This window comes from Gymnoscopelus braueri (assembly GCF_963280865.1).
Source record: "Gymnoscopelus braueri genome assembly, contig: SCAFFOLD_143, whole genome shotgun sequence".
Taxonomy (NCBI): Eukaryota; Metazoa; Chordata; class Actinopteri; order Myctophiformes; family Myctophidae; genus Gymnoscopelus; species Gymnoscopelus braueri.
In genome coordinates this window covers 88,755-107,065 of record NW_027660932.1, presented here as the reverse complement: position 1 = coordinate 107,065, position 18,311 = coordinate 88,755, and the positions used below count along the sequence as shown (strand labels likewise).

Here is an 18,311-nt window from a genome sequence, read left to right as displayed (position 1 = left end):
CTGTTAATAGTGGACTCCTAATGTGCCAATGTTTTATTATCATGTGCTTCACATTAAAGGTAGGGTAAGAGATATTTTTTGGTAATATATATTTTTTGTTGTTAAAAAGGTTAAAGTACTATGATGACTACTCTGATAGTAATTGCTACAGAGCGTTTGTTCGGTCAGAATATAAATACATTTTCAGGTAGGTGACAACATTTAAGCCAATCAGGAGAGAGCACTGAAAATGCATGTTCTGTTTAATAAAGAGTTGGAGAGACATGGGAGACTCCTTTTACTGAACAAACACTCTATAGTAATGAGTTCTATCACAATATAGAGCTATTTAACACTTATTTTAACCAAAGTAAATTACTTAGGCCTACCCTACCTTTCATTTAAGACGTGGAGGCGTGACCAATGCCTTTTTGCTATTATGGGTGTGGTAATGTGCACACTGCACCAAGGTGCTATGTAGCCTCGGTCCCAGCCTCACTCATCTGTGAAGAGAAGAGCCTGGTCACGACCTAAACCAGCGAGTGTCTCGGAAGTCCTGAGTGGACAGGATTTCCGTCGTACGTGTTTCCCCCGGAAACTATATTTTTTTGACCAATCACAACACTCGTTTCATTCACGGAGAATGTTAACAGATTTGTAAAGCATCAACGTCATTTCCTTGGGCGGTACTTCTGCCAAATTCAACCATTTCCGCCTATTCAATTCAATTCAATTCAATTTTATTAAAGTGTCAAATCACAACAAGTTGTCTCAAGACACTTTACATGTAGAGACAACCAACAGCCCAGGTCTTGCCCAGCGTGGTGGGTGCTATGCGGTAAAACTGCCCTGAATTAGTCATGGGTGTGTTTGAGCGTTACTTTAATCAATCCAATCAGAGTCCCCGCTGCCATTCCCTTTAAGATCAGCCAAGACACAGTGCTATTGTCTGTGCGTTAAGCGGTGAGAGCATAAGAGAAAGAAACCTCACATTGAAAGGAGTCCAACTGCCGTCATAACCACTGTAGCCTCTGTCTAATTATGTGACTGTTTCCAATGTCCAAAACACATAGATATCTCTTGACAAACCAATATTATTATATTAATAATAATATCCACATTATTAGTTGCTTAAGCATCTCTCCCTTCTATCTCAGCTCAATGGACACATCGGTATGTTTCACACATTTGCTCAATCCTGCTACTGCTGCCGCTGCCCAAAATATCAGATCTCCAAGCAGTGGCATCATTTTCCTAGGGTTGCTGGGTTATGAGAACCCATACACGGGACTGCCACACAAGTGGGCCCACCTGGAGGGGATTCATTAATGAATCTAAGTTTATTAATTTATGTTTTTAACAATTAAAAATAGCCCCCCATATTACACAGTAAAGGCATCTGCTACTATATTTATTTTGGTAATTTCCAATATATTATGTAGCCTATAGGATTATATCCCTATAATAGTATTCATATTATTTCTGCAAGAACTTGAGAAGCGGAGAAAAATTGGAACACTCGCCCCAAAACACACTCGCCCCATTTTTTTCCGTGGACCGAGGCCACCGGATTAGACCCGGGGCGAGGGTGTTTTAGGACGACGGTTCTTCTATTTCTGAATAGAGAGAGGCGGATGAGAAGGAGGACGGTCCGATGTTTCCTTTTCGCTTGATATTGTTTGATGGGGAGAAAATAAAATCATGACCCATACACCTAATGAAAGACCCACAGATTATAGAGATTTTTTTTTTTTAAAGTATCTACACCATGAATTTAAAAAATAATAATATTTAATATCATATTGTTTATGTCCCTCAAACGTTTTTCAAAAGGTTTGAGCCTAAATCAAGCCTCAGATATACTCATTCCAACTAACTTCTCTCTGGCTTATAAAGCACTTTCACCTGCAATACCACATTGTCCTGTTTGGCACGGGCGCTATTGAGCCAGTATGCATGTTATCTCCTGGTTCTGTGTGAAAAAAAAAAAAAAAAAAGATTATTTTTGGGTTGTAACTGAAAAACGGGAGGGATTGCACCCTGACGTGACATCACGTCAGGGTGCAAATCAGTTTGGCCTGTTTTGAGACCAATTTACAGAAAACCCCAGATTTGCTGTGAAAGCCTGAGTGCTCAAACTGGGGTATTTTGGGGGATAGAAGAGAGGTAGGGGAGACCAAAAACACACACAAAAAAAGAAAAAGTTCGAATTCATGGTGTAGACCCTTTAAGAATCGGTTCAGAATTGAATGAGTGCAGCTAGTTAAATGTGAAGCTCTTGCTGACTATATATATATCCACGCATACATCCACGTCATTGTCATAATCATCAGATTAATTAACAAAAACTTCAGAAGCTCTTTACAATGGACATTTAAAGAAACATTGTTTAATCTAATATGGACACGATTCCTGGCGTTTCATTGGAGATTTAGTAAATAAAAATACACAGCAGTTGAGCTTTTCTATTGATAGTTACCCTATATGTCATGTGATAATGATTAACACCACTATAAAAAGCGTGCCCATGTGTTACATACAGTAGTAATACATACATAAGCTTATAAGGAATGTTTTACACATACTCAGGTTATCAAGTAGATATACTGAAGTTCAGCGCTACTCAACCCGCGGGCCGCATGCGGCCCCAACGCAGCGTCTCTGCGCCCCCTCATGGTCAAACCAATGAGGGGCCGCAGGATAAGCACAGGATAAAAATATAAATTTCCGTTCAAATATATGGGTTGCTTCATTTTTTTTCAAAAACAAACAGACAGACATACATACAGGTGCGTCAATTGTTACAGGTATAATGCATAGTTTTCTATGCATTTCGGGTTTTTTGGGGGGGTTTGACCCCCAATTCTTTTCGGCTGCGCGGCTTTGCCGCACGCCCAGGATAGGTGTCCCTGATTTCAATAAGGGGAGTTGGCAACCCTAACCCTGTTATTCTCCTCCACCACAGACGTTGTGCATCTCTGTAAGTTTTGGGTGCTGGGATAAGGATAAGGATAATTCCTTTTAACAGGTCGTTCATGAAAGTCCTTGCGGTCTTGTTTCCAATGAGAACCTGTGAGCAATTGGGGTTAAGAGTCTTGCTCAGGGACAAATTTCATATCATCGGCACATATGCTGGGATAGCCTGGAATCGAACCTGGGGCAACCAGGGCCAGCTCTGGTTCCCTAGGCGGGCTCACTAACCACTCAGCTATGGCCGCCCTGGGTGCTGGGTTACCCTGGACCTCTCTATCCTGGTACTTCTTAGTGCTGTAGAAAATCTCTGTGTTTCCTGCCACCATTCCCTCTATCTTCTCTAGCAGCTGTGAAACCTGACCATCATGGCTGCTGTCCTTAATGTTGAGGAGGTGACGTCTGTTCCCACATTTCTCTACAAGCCGCTGATGTTCCTGACTGCCTGCTTTGAGAAACCCCTGAACAATCTGCTCTCTCTCACTGTCCTCATGGATGATGATACTGTGGCGCCAGCAGTCGTCTCCAAACACCTCCTGCATCTTCTCCATCATCCCTCTCACCTCTTCTACAGAAGGCTCTGCTGGTAGGACCAGGAGGAAGGCATGGGGACCTGGGGAAGACAGCTTGAGACAGAACCCAACATCCTGCCTTGTCTCCTTCAGAGAACTTCCACAGAAATCAGGAGCGTCCACCAGGACCAGATCTCTCCCGCAGACCTGCCCCACTTTCTTCCTACTCCTCTGGCTAATTTCAGAGGAGCTGGTCTCAGCACCAAACACCTCCTTGCCCAGGATAATGTTTCCTGCTGCCCTCCTCCCAGCTCCAGTCCACCCCAGTAGCACCAGTCTCAGCTCTGAAACACAATACAAAGGAAAAGGTTGGGGTATTGCTTGGGTGAAATAGGCTCTGTCTCTCCCAGGGGGTGTAGTGGAGGGGGAGTGCAAGGCAGTGACGCTCCCTCACTTCTAAAAATAGGATATTGGTTTTGGTTTTAATTCAGTTTGTTTTCATATTATATTGACACAGCAACTTGTCATCACTGCAACAAAGTCTTCGTGCAGCGGACCTGGCCAGAGCGAGACCATCGATTGGTTGTGTTATCTCTCTGACAATCAACTAATAAAACCCACAGCATATCCATCCATTGCAGTCAGTGAACATATTCAACTGACGATCCCCTCGGGCTGTAGGATCTAAACTACGCTTTCTAAGCAACTAAGCTTGGATCCAAAACTCACTGAAACAAAGAAATCATGTGCTTGTATTTCAATAATATAAGTCTTGTTGAAAGCAAAAAATGAATGACCGGTCTAAGGATAATACTTTATACAATTTAAGAGGAATCCCTTCCCCGATCTGACAAACTTGTCAGCAGTGTGATAGTGTAGTGAAAATAAATCAAATTGGCTATACACTTCTCTGACCAAAAGCTTTTTTAGCAGTTCATTCTACAGTTTTTTTTATTAAAAAACAAATGTCCTCTTGTATTAAAGGGCAAGACCACTTTGGTAGAGGTTTGGGTTGAGTAGTTACCTTGCCATGATGTAACTCCAAAGGTGGACAAGAAATACAAAATAATTGCTCCATCGAAAATTGATAATTCTAAATACTCCTCATTGACTTACATTGTACAGTGAAACAGCTCTCAAAGTCACTCTTTTAACCCGTAAACGAACACAAACAAAGCTGATTCAGACAATATAGAACATCACCAAACACAGTACTGTTTTTTTTTTAAATAAAAATGTCAACTTCCTGTTCAATTCGCTATTTTTATTAGAAAGAAAACCCGGACTGGATCCGCGGATCCGGATCTTCAAATAGTAAAATGAACAGGAAGTTCACCTTTGGAGTTACATCATGGCAAGGTAACTACACAACCCAAACCTCTACCAAAGTGGTCTTTCCCTTTAAGGTCATTTCAGACGGGAAGCGGATGACGCGGCTGTAATTAATTTTCAATCGGAGAAGTTGAGGGGCGGTGAGACAGGCAGGCGCAGTCCCGTGAAATTCTCACGCTTGTGGTCGTTTGTGCACACGCACGCGGGCGGCAAGAGCTGGATTGTGGTTAGCTTTTGTTTTCCCCGCACTGCGCAGGAGGACAAAACAACAATGATCGCATCCCCGCTGATCCGAGCAGTATCGCCCGCGTACACCGCTCCCCGTCTGTCACAACCTTTAGGCTTTTGGTAATCAGGCAGCGGCTCTGAGCCACTCCATACTTACTTACTACACTCCATACATACTCTGAGCCACTCCATACAGACTCCATACTTCACTAATCACTACTATGAAGGGAAGTAGGTTCTTGTGCCAGATTTGAATTGTATGAATCCATGAGAGAGAGAGAGAGAGAGAGAGAGAGAGAGAGAGAGAGAGAGAGAGAGAGAGAGAGAGAGAGAGAGAGAGAGAGATTATTACCTGAGGTTAACTTCAGCTGCTCACTGAGGTAAGGGTCCCGTTGATAAATCACTTCAATCATTTTTGAACACGCCTCGTCTCCCTTGGTCTTCACCGTGTCAATGAGTAGCCGTGCTTTGTCTGTCCTGAGGTTTTCTCCTCTGACTGCCTCCATTTCTCCATCATTGATCACATTATTCTGCAGAAGATCGTCCAGTAGAGAATTCAAGGTGGCCTCTGAGACTCTTTCAACGAACTCTGTTCTCACAGACTTCAGCTTCTTCGCTGCTTTGCCTTCTGTCAGACTTGGTTGATCTGTGGAAACACCTTGCAGACAAGATGGAGGATTTATTTAATTATTAATGGTATAATAATAATAATAATAATTGTAATAATAATAATAATAATAATAACTACAAAAATTGCAGTGCCTGGAGAAACTGCGTGGGCTCTAAGGCTGTCAACGAATATTCCATATTTAAATATTCCATTTTCAATATAAAAAAAAATTAAAGAACGTTCGACTATAAAAATTAAGATTCAAATTCAAACAAAATAATTAAAACGCACAAGTTCTCGTGAGATTCTGGGCACATGTAACCTTAAATGGCAGCTGGTCTCGCGAGATCACAGAGCCGTCAGTTTGAGAGGCAGACGGAAGAAGTCTCCCCTCTAGGCTTTACTTCATCGTTCAACGGTGTCCCGCACGAACGCGAGTCGATCTACAAGTCCACAATGCGTCACTGATGCAATGTGTTGTGGGCTTGTAGATTAGCTGTGTTTGCCACGGGACACCGTCACACGATGAAGGATAAATCAGCTTGTGACAAAGGCACATTATTTTATCCTGCTTGACCTATGCATGCTGTTGTATTTGATGTATATAATGTAACATGTTGTACAGCTGTTTCTGGCATTAACTCGCTTTCTTTTTTTGTGGGGGGGGGGGGGGTCTATTGGGCCGGTCTCTGGTCTAAATTATGGTAATTGGACCGGTCGGCCCCAGTTCGGGCTTAACCTTATTCAGGCTGGGCCAGGCCGGGCTGGACTTTAATTTTCAGGCCTGTTGAGAACTCTGTCAGTAACTCCTTCATGACTTCTCCTTGTGTGTGAGAAGAGTGTTAAAGGGCAAGACCACTTTGGTAGAGGTTTGGGTTGTGTAGTTACCTTGCCATGATGTAACTCCAAAGGTGGACAAGAATTAAAAAATAATTGCTCCATTTTTTAGAAATTGATAATTCTAAATGTGCTCCTCATTGACTTACATTGTACGGTAAAACAGCTCTTAAACTCACTCTTTTAGCACGTAAATGAACACGAATAAAGCTGATTCAGACAATATAGAGCATCACCGAACCGAGTACTGTTTGTTTTTTTTATAAAAATGTTAACTTCCTACGTATTTTGCTATTTGAAGATCCGGATCCGGATCCGCGAATCCAGTCCGGGTTTTCTTCTTAATAAAAATAGCAAAATCAACAGGAAGTTAACATTTTTATAAAAAATAAAAACAGTACTGGGTTTGGTGATGTTCCATATTGTCTGAATCAACTTTGTTTGTGTTTGTTTATGTGCTAAAAGAGTGACTTTGAGAGCTGTTTTACCATAGGCCTACAATGTAAGTCAATGAGGAGCAAATTTAGAATGATCAATTTCTAATCAATGGAGCAATTATTTTTTATTTCTTGTCCACCTTTGGAGTTACATCATGGCAAGGTAACTACACAACCCAAACCTCTACCAAAGTGGTCTTGCCCTTTAAACAAGGCCTCTGCTGCTGCAGCGGTGGTCACACTTTCAAAGACCCTCCTCATGCATTGTTAGGCTGTGTTCTCAGCTTGGACGTTTTCGGCCGTTTCAGGATGGAACCCTCTACTTGGCTTCCACATTCTTGACTTTACTGGCTAAAGCCCCTCAATTACTCCTCAAGAAATCCTGTTTGTCTTTATGCAAGTCAAAGGATAACATACTGTAATAAATGGTAAGCAACAACAACGTACCGTACTGTGAAGAGAATGGTCTTCTATCTGGACAAGAAAGCCTGAGGTTCATTATTCCTGTTGGTTCAATTTGTCCTGTGGATGACATGAAGTGAAAGCCTTTAACGCAGTATTTACACACATGATTAATAATATATTTAAATGTTATTCTGAATAAATATCCTCTAATTATACAAAATTATTTTACTCATCAAAGTAGTAGCTACAGTACAGTGAAAATGCAGCACTGGGCACTAACGTCAGGGGGCACCAAACGACAGGGCGAAAGTGAAAGAAGACTCTACTATCGGGTAAAGAGCGCCAACATATTGAAACAACCGGGCGTTCTCGGCCCGGGCACCCAGGCTCTGGAATGCCTTGCCAGAGGCTCTAAGACTAGCTCAGTGTCTTTTTAAATAAAGTGCCCTTTGAGATGGAACAGAGGATAGAAACAGGGCAGTTGTTGCTCGGGTCTAATTTGCCTCTTTTTTTGTGATGTGACACTGCCTGATGGACAAGTTGGAAATATGGGAAACAATGGGGGAAATGGTGACAGCTGTGTCTCTGAGGAACCTGGTGGGGATATTATCATGGCCGGTGGCCTTGGATGGTTGCAGAGCGCTGAGTTTTTTTTTCTTTCTGTGAACTTAAGTCATCCTTTGTACACCCAGGTTTTCGTAGAAGGATCAGACATGATGATCTCGTAAATTCAAATGGAATTAATTGCGGAATAAGGGGTTTGTCCCGGCATCGGAAGGAGAAACACGGCCCAGGAGAAACCCGGACAAAAGGTAGCCTATGTGCAAATGTAAACAGGAATGAAAAGTTATCCAAATACAATTCATTCAAACAACTGTACCTTTAATACTCAGGTTAAGTGAGTATGTCCACACTGGCTTCTTCTCAGGGTCCTTAAGGTCTCGTAGCTCCAATGAGACGACTTTTGTATTGAGATCCATCATCACCTCAAATGTTGGATGGTAATTTGGTCCATAGTTCCATAGCTCCGAAGCCTGAAGACACATGACACTGTTTTACTATTGCATTGATGTATTGCTGTAGTGTGCTAGCAGTGGTAGAAGTTGTACAGTAGTAGTTGAAGTAGTAATAGAAGTATTTATTATTATTATTATTATTATTATTATTATTATTATTATTATTATTATTATTATTATTATTATTATCACTATTATTAATATTATTATTATTATTATTATTATTATTATTCTTATTATTATTATTAAATAGAACGAGATGGAAACAGATGATCTCCAATGGCAACCCCGATGGGAATTAGCCGAAAAAAAGAAGATTATTAATAATAACAATAGTTACAATTTTGAGAATTGTGGTTGCCCCGACGCATATCCTGCTGGGAGAAATAAATAGCGTTGGCGGCCATGCAACATGCGATTTAAATTGGGTGTTGATTGGATGTTCATGATATGTTTTCTTCTTTTCTTTTATAGGCCCCTAATTTTGCAAGCCAATTAAATTACATTATCACATGTCTCCTGAGATCATATGTAACTCATTTGGTTGGGATTGGTTGAAAATAAATCTTGGTTCTGCAGCAAATGGTTAAATTTTTCACATTAGTGGCTCCCCTATGAGTCAAAGGGGAATTGCTTTTGGTGCAGCGTTGACTACACAACCCTCAACATGTGATTTAAAATGTTGGGTTGTTTGGACGTTTCTTCATGATTTTTAGATCTTTTTGTAAAATAGGCTGTTTTTTTTAAATTTGGAAGCCAATTACGGCCAAACGGTATGGACTATCAAAGACCTGTATGATGCGTCTTTATCACATGAGTCCACAGATTAATGTTTGTAAAATTTGGACAAAATCTGTGTGTTTTGGAAATCTAGTCAGGCAGAAATGAGCATGGGCCCATATGGGGAGCTGGCAAAGGCTAAAGGTCCGTACATATTGTGAGCATGCACGTGCACACATAGACATCAAAGGGGGCTTGAGCCCCTGCCCTTTTATGTCTGTCGGTAAAAACGTTTTATAATGGTGAAAAAAAACATGCTGTACTCGAAGGCACTGAGGCAGCATTCAAGAGAATGGACCCTTCGCTAAACCCCACCCCAAGAGCGATTGTCCAATGCCAGCTTAGCAACCGTTGTTAGCCTGGCATAGGTCTGGCAAGCTTTCGTCACCTGCCATAGCTGTCAATGTTATATCGCCCACACACCCACACACACACAATCATTTGCAACATAATGGCAAGTATAGGAATACCACGATAACGCAATGGTGACTATGAACCACGTACCCAAACCCGTTGGAGGCTGCTTTTCCCAAGCTGAAATCTGCACTTAAACTGCAAGGCTTCATGGCTGTGTTGTTGAACACATACACAGCTTAACGTCGGGAAAGTTGCAGGACTCACTCGCCCAGGTGGTGTCAATAATAGGCTACTAATCACCGTAATCGTAACAAAATTCAGAATCACAGTGCTGCCTGTTTCGGATTCCGCACGTTAAAGTATATTAATTCATTTCTTCGTCTATTTATTAACTGCTACTGCAGTCCCTGCGGTACATGAAAACTCCTGTTACAGTCAAGGATCACCTTCAACCTGGTGTTTGCACTTTCTCCATTTACGGTCCGTACATCTATATAATCGTTCAGATTTTAAATATAAAGTGCTTACCCCATGGCCACGGATGTTACAATTATGCACAGGACTCTCAAAAGTACCCGTATATTCTGTATTGTTCAATGAAAAGCATTTTAATCCGATCAGTGGCCATTTTCTCATAATGTATTCGAGTGCAATACACCTACCAACCAATAGGGTCACTGCATTGAAAGCATGTGGAGAAAATGGCCACTGATCAGATTAAAATGCTTTTTATTGAACAATACGGATGATACAGGTACTTCTGAGAGCCCGTATATACATGTAACATCCGTGGCCATGGGATAAGCATATATATTTGAAATATGAACGTTTATGTAGATGTATGGGCCATAAATGGAGAAAGTGCAAACATCAGGTTGAAGTTCATCCATGACGGTCGTGACAGTCGACCTTCTAGTATCCATGGCTATTACTCCCTCTAACATTTCCCATGTTTTTAGTTTATTGAAATAATGTCATGCACATTTGTCCAGTGCATAGCCTACTGCAGGCCTTGTTGACTAGATTTAGAAGAGATTTTGAAGCTCTTGCTCCTGAAATGATCGATTATTTTTAAGGGGAAAAGCCATCATTTAACATGCAAGTCAATGGGTGAGAAGCCGAGATTGCCAGGCGCTGCCAGGCCTGGGTGTGACTAACTTCGCACCACCAGTCACAGAGTGGAGTGGGTGGGGCTTAGCGAAGGGTCCATTGCCCCTGTCCTACTCTCCTGAACTGGAATGCAGCCTTTAATGTTAGAATGCCCCCTAGTCTCCTCTGTCTGTAAACTGTAGAAATCCCTGCGCATCCGTTGGCCCGCACCTGCAGACAGTAAAGTTTACTTAATTGAGCCCCGTGCAGCGCGTGCGCAGAATTATAGCCGATTTACAAGCTCACAACGCGAGGCGTTGTGAGCTTGTAGATCGGCTATTTTTGGTGCGTGATACCGCCCGTCAAACGAAGTATATACACCATCGAAACCTAGTTGAGCGCATGGCACAACAACGCATATCTTCAATGAACACGGACCAATTTGAGACAGATTATTACTTGTCAAGCAGGAGCCTGCTGCCAAGTCTCACCCTTTGAGAGTGAGAGTCACGCAATTTAACCTCTTCACACGCCTCACGCCACACTTGCCATTTCACACGCTCACAGCAAAAAAAAAAAAAAAAACGGAACGCTCGTCCTAAAACACACTGCCCCATTTTTTTCGCGGACCGTGGGTGCCGGATTAGACCCGTGGTGAGGGTGTTTTAGGACGACCATTCCATTCCATTTGGAGAGGTCATTAGGACGTTCCATTTGGAGAGGTGCGCTGCACGATGGGATGGACTGGAGAGGACTGGAGAAGGACCCGCCGATTTTTCCTTTTTGCTTGATATTGTTTGATGGCAAAACAATCATGACTGATACACATGAAAGAAGACCCTTCGAGAATTTTGAATTTTATAGTTAAATGTGAACTCTTTCTGCTATAAATATGCATCCATGCGCTCTGTGCGCCCGTCGGCTGCGACGTTTCCTTTTTGCCACACATCTACACTTCATGGAGTACACTTTTTTGTACCGAATTAAAGTAATACAAACCGGAAATAAAAAGGGGAAAAAACGCCAGGCCACATTACACTGAACACTATTATAACTAGTGTGTTATGAGTACATTGAACACTATTCTAACTAGTGTATTATGATAAGAAGAAAGAAGAAAGAAAGCTGAGTAAATAGTTTTGTAACTGCTGTACAACCTGTTTTGATCATATTATGATAAAACCAGGTTATACAGTAGGTTTAGTGTGTGATACCTCAGGTTGAACGCGATGTGTAGGACAGTGCAGACTGTAGACTGTCTTTGGGGCGAGACGACAGTTTGCCGGAGAGTCGATGTATTCATCTTTTTTGTTGTTGATCTTTAACATCACCTACAAGAACACCAAGACAACTTGACCAGCTGGTTCACTCATAATGTCTGGTACATGGACAGATTTTACAGGCTACTGTACAGTATGTGCAGGCTTTGTTGCCATCAATAGGGTCATTTTGTCTCCTACTACATTATAAACTTTGGTCTTTCATTTTTGTCAACTACAGACTATCCTCTGGTTGTCTTTTCTAAATGTGAATCTATTTCATGTTTTACCGGCAGAGTCTGACTCAACACATTCTCTGCCAGGTATTAATTAATTAATTCATCCGCCACCGTCAGCGTTTTTATATTATTTTGAAGAGCCACGGAGAGCCATGGAAGCTACGATATGAACACGGATGTAAACAAAGGCTGTCTGGGGGGAGGGGGAGGGTCTCGTCTATCATCCATTCTGTTGTAATCACCAGTTGAATATGGCTTGTTTTAAAAAAAATAAGAAATCCGAGCTAATGTGTTTTTCTACATCTCATAACATGGTAGTGGATGGAGTGACTTTTTTTGGGATGACATCATTTCTGCTTCTATGATTCTCACGCAGTCAAGGGATCATTCATAGGTTGGGGAAGAGCGCCCTCTAGCGTATTTTTTTTAAATAGTTTTTTTTTAAATGACGTAGATCTACGTCAATAGCAGGGAATGTGTTAATCTCCTCCGCCAGTCATCAAATTATTGGCTTAGGAATGCGACAAAAACTAAAGAATCTCCATGAACTCAAGGTTTCATTGGGTGTGTAATTGATAATAATAAGTAATGTTTTGGGTGAATTACCTTTAAATAGATTCAAAGCCTCTGAGATGCTAGTTACTTAACAGAACATACTTTACCTCTTCAATAGACACGTTGCCTGGCAGCAGAAATACTTTCATCTGAAGTATGTCGCTTGGTGGTCGAAGGAACAGCAGAACTTGACAATAGGTCAGTCTAGGTTTAAGTAGTTTGGAAATGCTCTTCAACACGAGCCCAAGCTTGCCCAAAAACAGATGGGTCACATCTACAACCACGTGAGTCTTGGTCACTTTCAGTGGTTCTAAGAAGTTCACCTTCCCGTCATCAGAGATGTGGGCCACAGAAAGGTCATCAACTGTGAAAATATGTTTTATTTTGCAGATTATTTAATATGCGTGAAAATCAGACACAACACAATATGTTCCGTGTGCCTACAGAGTTTTTTTTTTTCTTAAAAATGTATCACACGATTTTGTAACCCATATTTTTTCACCCAGTGCCAATTGCCTATGTAATCCTGGGCGCTACTCTCCCTCTGCCAGCCTAGGGAGAGCCCAAGCTGAAGCTCATGCCTCCTTCAATGCATGAGGAGCAAGCAGGCCGCTTCTTATCACCCGACAGGGGGTAGGTTCCCTGGTTAGACGTAGCGCGTGGAAGGAACACGTTATTCCAACCAGTTCCTTTCCCCTCCATCAGGCGCCCTGGCTGACCAGGGGGAGGCAGTATAGTGACCAGGATTACTGCATGTTTTTGTGAGGGTATTAACTACCCTAGGAGACACGGGGAGAACATGCAAACTCCACACAGAAAGGCCCTTTCACCAACCCCACCTAGGGTATGGGCACTGATGACGCGGAGGAGAGAACACGCCCCCAGCGCCCACAGCGTCCCCGGCGGGAATTGAACCCAGGACCTTCTAGCTGTGAGGCGACAGCGCTACCGACTGCGCCACCGTGCCCCCTCGTGTGCCTACAGAGTTTAACGTGACACAGAGGGCATTTGAAAGTCTTGTGTCTTATTTTCACATCCTATACTTAGTTTAACCCATTAAGACCTGAGGCCGGTTCTACAAATACCTTCTAAATCAGTAGTTATCAAACTTTTTCATGCCAAGGACCCTCTGAAGAGAAGATGTATGTAAAAAAATACATTTGTTTTCCAAATTACTCAGAATTATTCCAAATGTGTTTTAAATAGCAGATGTACAAGCTTGTATATATGCTATTTTTGAAAACCACTGTTCTAAACCACACAACTGTTACAACCACTGTTACAACCGCACAACTGTCTCTTTAACACTCGCATGACGGCATAAAGTCCTCCTACCACACAAGCAGACTTTACTTAGGCTACACAACATTTCAATCCCACTCACACCTCACAGGTATACTACGCTTCATTTAGCTTAGAGGCAGAAAACTAAATCTAATATATAACTCAGAATGTAAAATATTCCTAGAAACCTGGCCAGTGGCAATCAACGTCGTTAAATACCCACAGCTCAGTCGCTTTTATATATTATATAATATTCACTGGTAGCGACAAACTAGTAAACAATATTTTACTTAAGTGTTGAAAGTAAGCCTGTCCTTTATGCACTGTATTTTGTTTTGAGCCAGACACTCATGCAGGCTGTTTGCATCAGCGCACAGACACGTTGCTCAGACAAAATACAACATTTAGAGGTTAGGATTATGGGTTTGGGTTATTTTAAACACAGTTGTCATTTTCATTTAGAGGGGAGAGTTTGCTTTGCCACGTTTCGAGCTGTCGCTGACAGTGACATGCAAATGATCCCATTAACTAGAACAATGATGGTCTCCAGGTGGTCTGGAGGTGTGTAGAAAAATGGGTGAGAGCTGTCAATTTAGCCAAAAATGAACATCCGGGAATGCATGAAGGTGCCAAATTTCATATTTAAAAATGTTTCAAATGGAGAAAAAAAAGAGATCACTTTGAACCAGAACATTGAAAATGATTGGAAAATGCTAAAAGCAGCGCCTCACCGGATGTGACCTCACAGTGTGGCAGGTGTAGCTGACAGACAGACCCCTGAGGACACTTGATGTCATACAGAGGCCCTGCAGGAGTCCCTGCTGTTGACTGGAGCTGTTCTTCATCCCACTCATTAGCCTTGTAGAGGACTTCTGCTTCCCCTTTCGTTTCAAACATCAACCCTGTCACATTGCAATGGGACAGCCCTGCCTCGGAGTTGGAGCTGTGACACAAAACAATCATTTTATTGATATCATCTATTGACTTCATTAGGTGTCATGTTGCATCCAGTTCATTTACAATGCCAGTGGTTGGTTGAATAGAAACAACATGTTTGTGGAAACAGCTGTGGTGAGTGATCAGCTGATAGGTTTAAAGACACAACTTCTACATTTATAGAGGAAGCTACCAATGAAGCTGTTTAGGATGACTGACCTGTATTCATAGGTTTTATGTTCTGTGTTCACGCTGGGTGAAAAGGTCTGAAATGCAGAAAGCAGTCAGGAAACAAACAATCAGTAATTTTCCTCAATGAGACTCAAAGACTCAAAGACAAAATGGAGACTCAACCCGGTCATCAAATTATTGGTTTAGGAATGCGACCAAAAAAATGGTATCTCCATGAGTTAAAGCCTTCATGGGGTGTGAAATTGATAGAAAATAAGTAATTGTTTGGCTGAACTACTCCTTTAACTGAGTGTAACCTACTTTGAAGTGCCCTGTAGCAACTCATAATGTAATAAGGGCTCATAATGTAATAACGGCTCATAACGTAATAACGGCTCATAATTTAATAAACTAAATGTAATACAAGCTCATAATGTAAATGTAATAATCGGCTCATAATGTAATAAAATCATGAGTGGGTAACAGCTTTTTGCGTAATGTAATAATATAATAATATATGTAATAATAATAATAATAATAATAATAATAATGTAATTGAGCTTTTGTTACATTTAGTTTAATACATTATGAACCGTTATTGCATTATGAGTTGCTAAGTCCCTTCTCTAACAGCTGTGAAAACTTTAGTTATATGCGGCACAATTCTAAAGTTGTATTTCACTGCAGAAAGATGTATGTTTTGTTATTGAAAACTGACCATTCTCACAATAGGTATGCTAGTCCTATACCAATTACTTATTTTTAATTTAATTTAAATACATTTATGTTTGAATGATTATAAACACGTTACAGCACTTCATACATTAAAAGGAGTTCATAATGTGTTTGACTGCTTGTATTAACTGAGCTATTAGTAGTTATATAGATTTTTTTTAATGCATCAAGACGCATCGTAGAGTCGAATCCAATCGTTAACCGATGAATCGTAATCAAATCGTGCGGCCAATGAAGATTATGATTGAAATGGCCAAGCCATGGTGTGTGTCCGGGGTCTGCCAGCACACAAGCACTCCAACTGTCATGGCTCCAAACTTGTAATAATTCTTATATATTTGACACCGGCTAACAGAAACACACACACACACACACACACACACACACACACACACACACACACACACACACACACACACACACACACACACACACACACACACACACACACACACACACACACACACACACACACACACACACACACACAACCTGAAACGTCTCTGATGGCATCAGCGACACATTTGGCTGACTCAGTCCGGCACCTGGAGGAAAAATAATAGCTTGGTTTTAGTTCAAATGAATATACCGTACAACAGTCTTAGTAGGGCATAGTAGGGGGCACTAAGTGAAAAATCGTTACCCGGCGGATAAAAGCATGACATTTTATACAGATGTCCCTTGGGTCATCCTAAAACATCCTAGAAGGGGTGCCCAAAAAAATCTTAAACAGGAAGTGAGTTATGGACAAAATCCAAAATGGCCACCTAAACTGTTGACCGTTGACTCAAAAGACACCAAAATAATCTCCAAAAAGCATAAAATGTGGCACACATGTCCCTTGGGTCATCCTAAGACATCCTAGAACAAGGGGTGCCCAAAAAAATCTGAAACAGGAAGTGAGTAATTGACCAAATTGAAAATGGCCGCCTAGTGTTGTCGATTGACTCAAAAGACAACTAAAGAATCTCCAAAAAGTATAAAATGTGTCACACATGTCCCTTGGGTCATCCTAAGACATCCTAGAAGGGGTGCCCAAAAAAGTCTTCAACAGGAAGTGAGTTATTGACTAAATTGAAAATGGCCGCCTACAGTGTTGGCGATTGACTCAAAAAGCCTATAGAATCTCCAAAAAGCATACAATTTGGCACATATGTCCCTTGGGTCATCCTAACACGTCCTAGAAGGGGTGCCCAAAATAATCTGAAAGAGGAAGTGAGTTATTGACTAAATTGAAAATGGCCGCCTACAGTGTTGAAAGATGATGCAAGATGCCTAAAGAATCTCATAAAAGCATGAAATGTGGTACAAATGTCCCTTGGGTGATCTGAATGCATCCTACAAGGGGTGCCCAAAAAGGTTTTAAACAGGAAGTGACCGCGTAAAGCAGTTGACACAAAAGAAAACATAAAGGGACGTCATAAAAGTGTATAATTTGGTACGTACATTGAGTGCTTCTTAATATATCCTAGAAGGGGTTATTTATTTGTTTGTTTGCTTGTTTATTAAACTTTTTAGGAAGGGACCATGTTGAAGAAATTCTAAATGGCTGTTTAAACAGTTGACCATGGCAGTCTGCATATTATGCAGACTCAATACGACAGGTTATGCAGTGCATAACCTGCCGTATTTTGTAGTCTACCTTCTGTTTTCATTTCTACATCACTTATTTATTTTACTTTCTGCATTATTTTTTTATTGTACTCTTTGAATCTTCTTTATTTATCTACCTCTGCATATTCGTATTTATTTTGCTCTGCATCTCATCTTACTCTGCATATTCTTATTTTACTCTCTGCATCTTATTTATTTTGCACTCTACATCTTCTTGCTTGTTTTACACTCTATCTTCTCATGTATTTTCTTCTTGATCATTACTGTTTTTTTGTGATTAGTGTTTAGTAACTACATGTATTCATGTGTGCCATTTCGCAATTACCAGCACATTGGCATAATGCTCTGCAAGGTAACCCAGCATCCCGGCATCTACACTTTCTCGAACAGAAGGGCTCAGCTTTGCAGCCACACTTGAGTTCTCTACAAACTTAAGCAGCCTCTGGCAAGAGTGTCCATAAAGGTGTCCACGAATCAGCGACTTTAATCCATCCATATTTGTCAGGAGATGCTAGAGATTGCATAGCTTTCAAGCTTCTGGACCAAATGCCAGATTGGCTGCTCGATTTGAATATTGTAGCAGTGCAGCCTGTGTGGGAGGAGTGTTTTCCATTTAGAGACTATTAAAACTTTTTTTTTTGGCACCCCTTAGGATGCATTCAGATCACCCAAGGGACATTTGTACCAAATTTCATGCTTTTATGAGATTATTTTTTACGAGTGTCTTTTGCATCATCTGTCAACACTGTACACGGCCATTTTCAATTTAGTCAATAACTCACTTCCTGTTTCAGATAATTTCAGGCACCCCTTCTAGGATGTCTTAGGATGACCCAAGGGACATGTATGCCAAATTGTATGCTTTTATGAGATTCTTTAGTTGTCTTTTGGGTCAATCGACAACACTGTAGGCGGTCATTTTCAATTTTGTCAATGACTCACTTCCTGTTTAAGATCTTTTTGGGC

At 41.2% G+C, this 18,311-nt stretch overlaps 1 protein-coding gene across 1 annotated transcript in view; it reads right to left on the bottom strand.

The window, feature by feature from the left end:
* Positions 1-2,677: 2,677 nt before the first annotated feature.
* The window catches only part of LOC308081043 (uncharacterized protein), a 71,551-nt gene continuing 55,917 nt past the window's right edge, over positions 2,678-18,311 (bottom strand). Inside the window, exons 18-26 of the mRNA XM_080457449.1 lie at positions 16,224-16,276; positions 15,045-15,091; positions 14,621-14,832; positions 12,713-12,969; positions 11,767-11,883; positions 8,191-8,344; positions 7,353-7,427; positions 5,374-5,679; positions 2,678-3,805 (exon numbers count right to left, since the gene is read on the bottom strand). Coding sequence (XP_080313575.1) covers positions 3,066-3,805; positions 5,374-5,679; positions 7,353-7,427; positions 8,191-8,344; positions 11,767-11,883; positions 12,713-12,969; positions 14,621-14,832; positions 15,045-15,091; positions 16,224-16,276 — 1,961 coding nt within the window. The 3' untranslated portion in view covers positions 2,678-3,065. The remainder of the gene's footprint in view (positions 3,806-5,373; positions 5,680-7,352; positions 7,428-8,190; positions 8,345-11,766; positions 11,884-12,712; positions 12,970-14,620; positions 14,833-15,044; positions 15,092-16,223; positions 16,277-18,311) is intronic.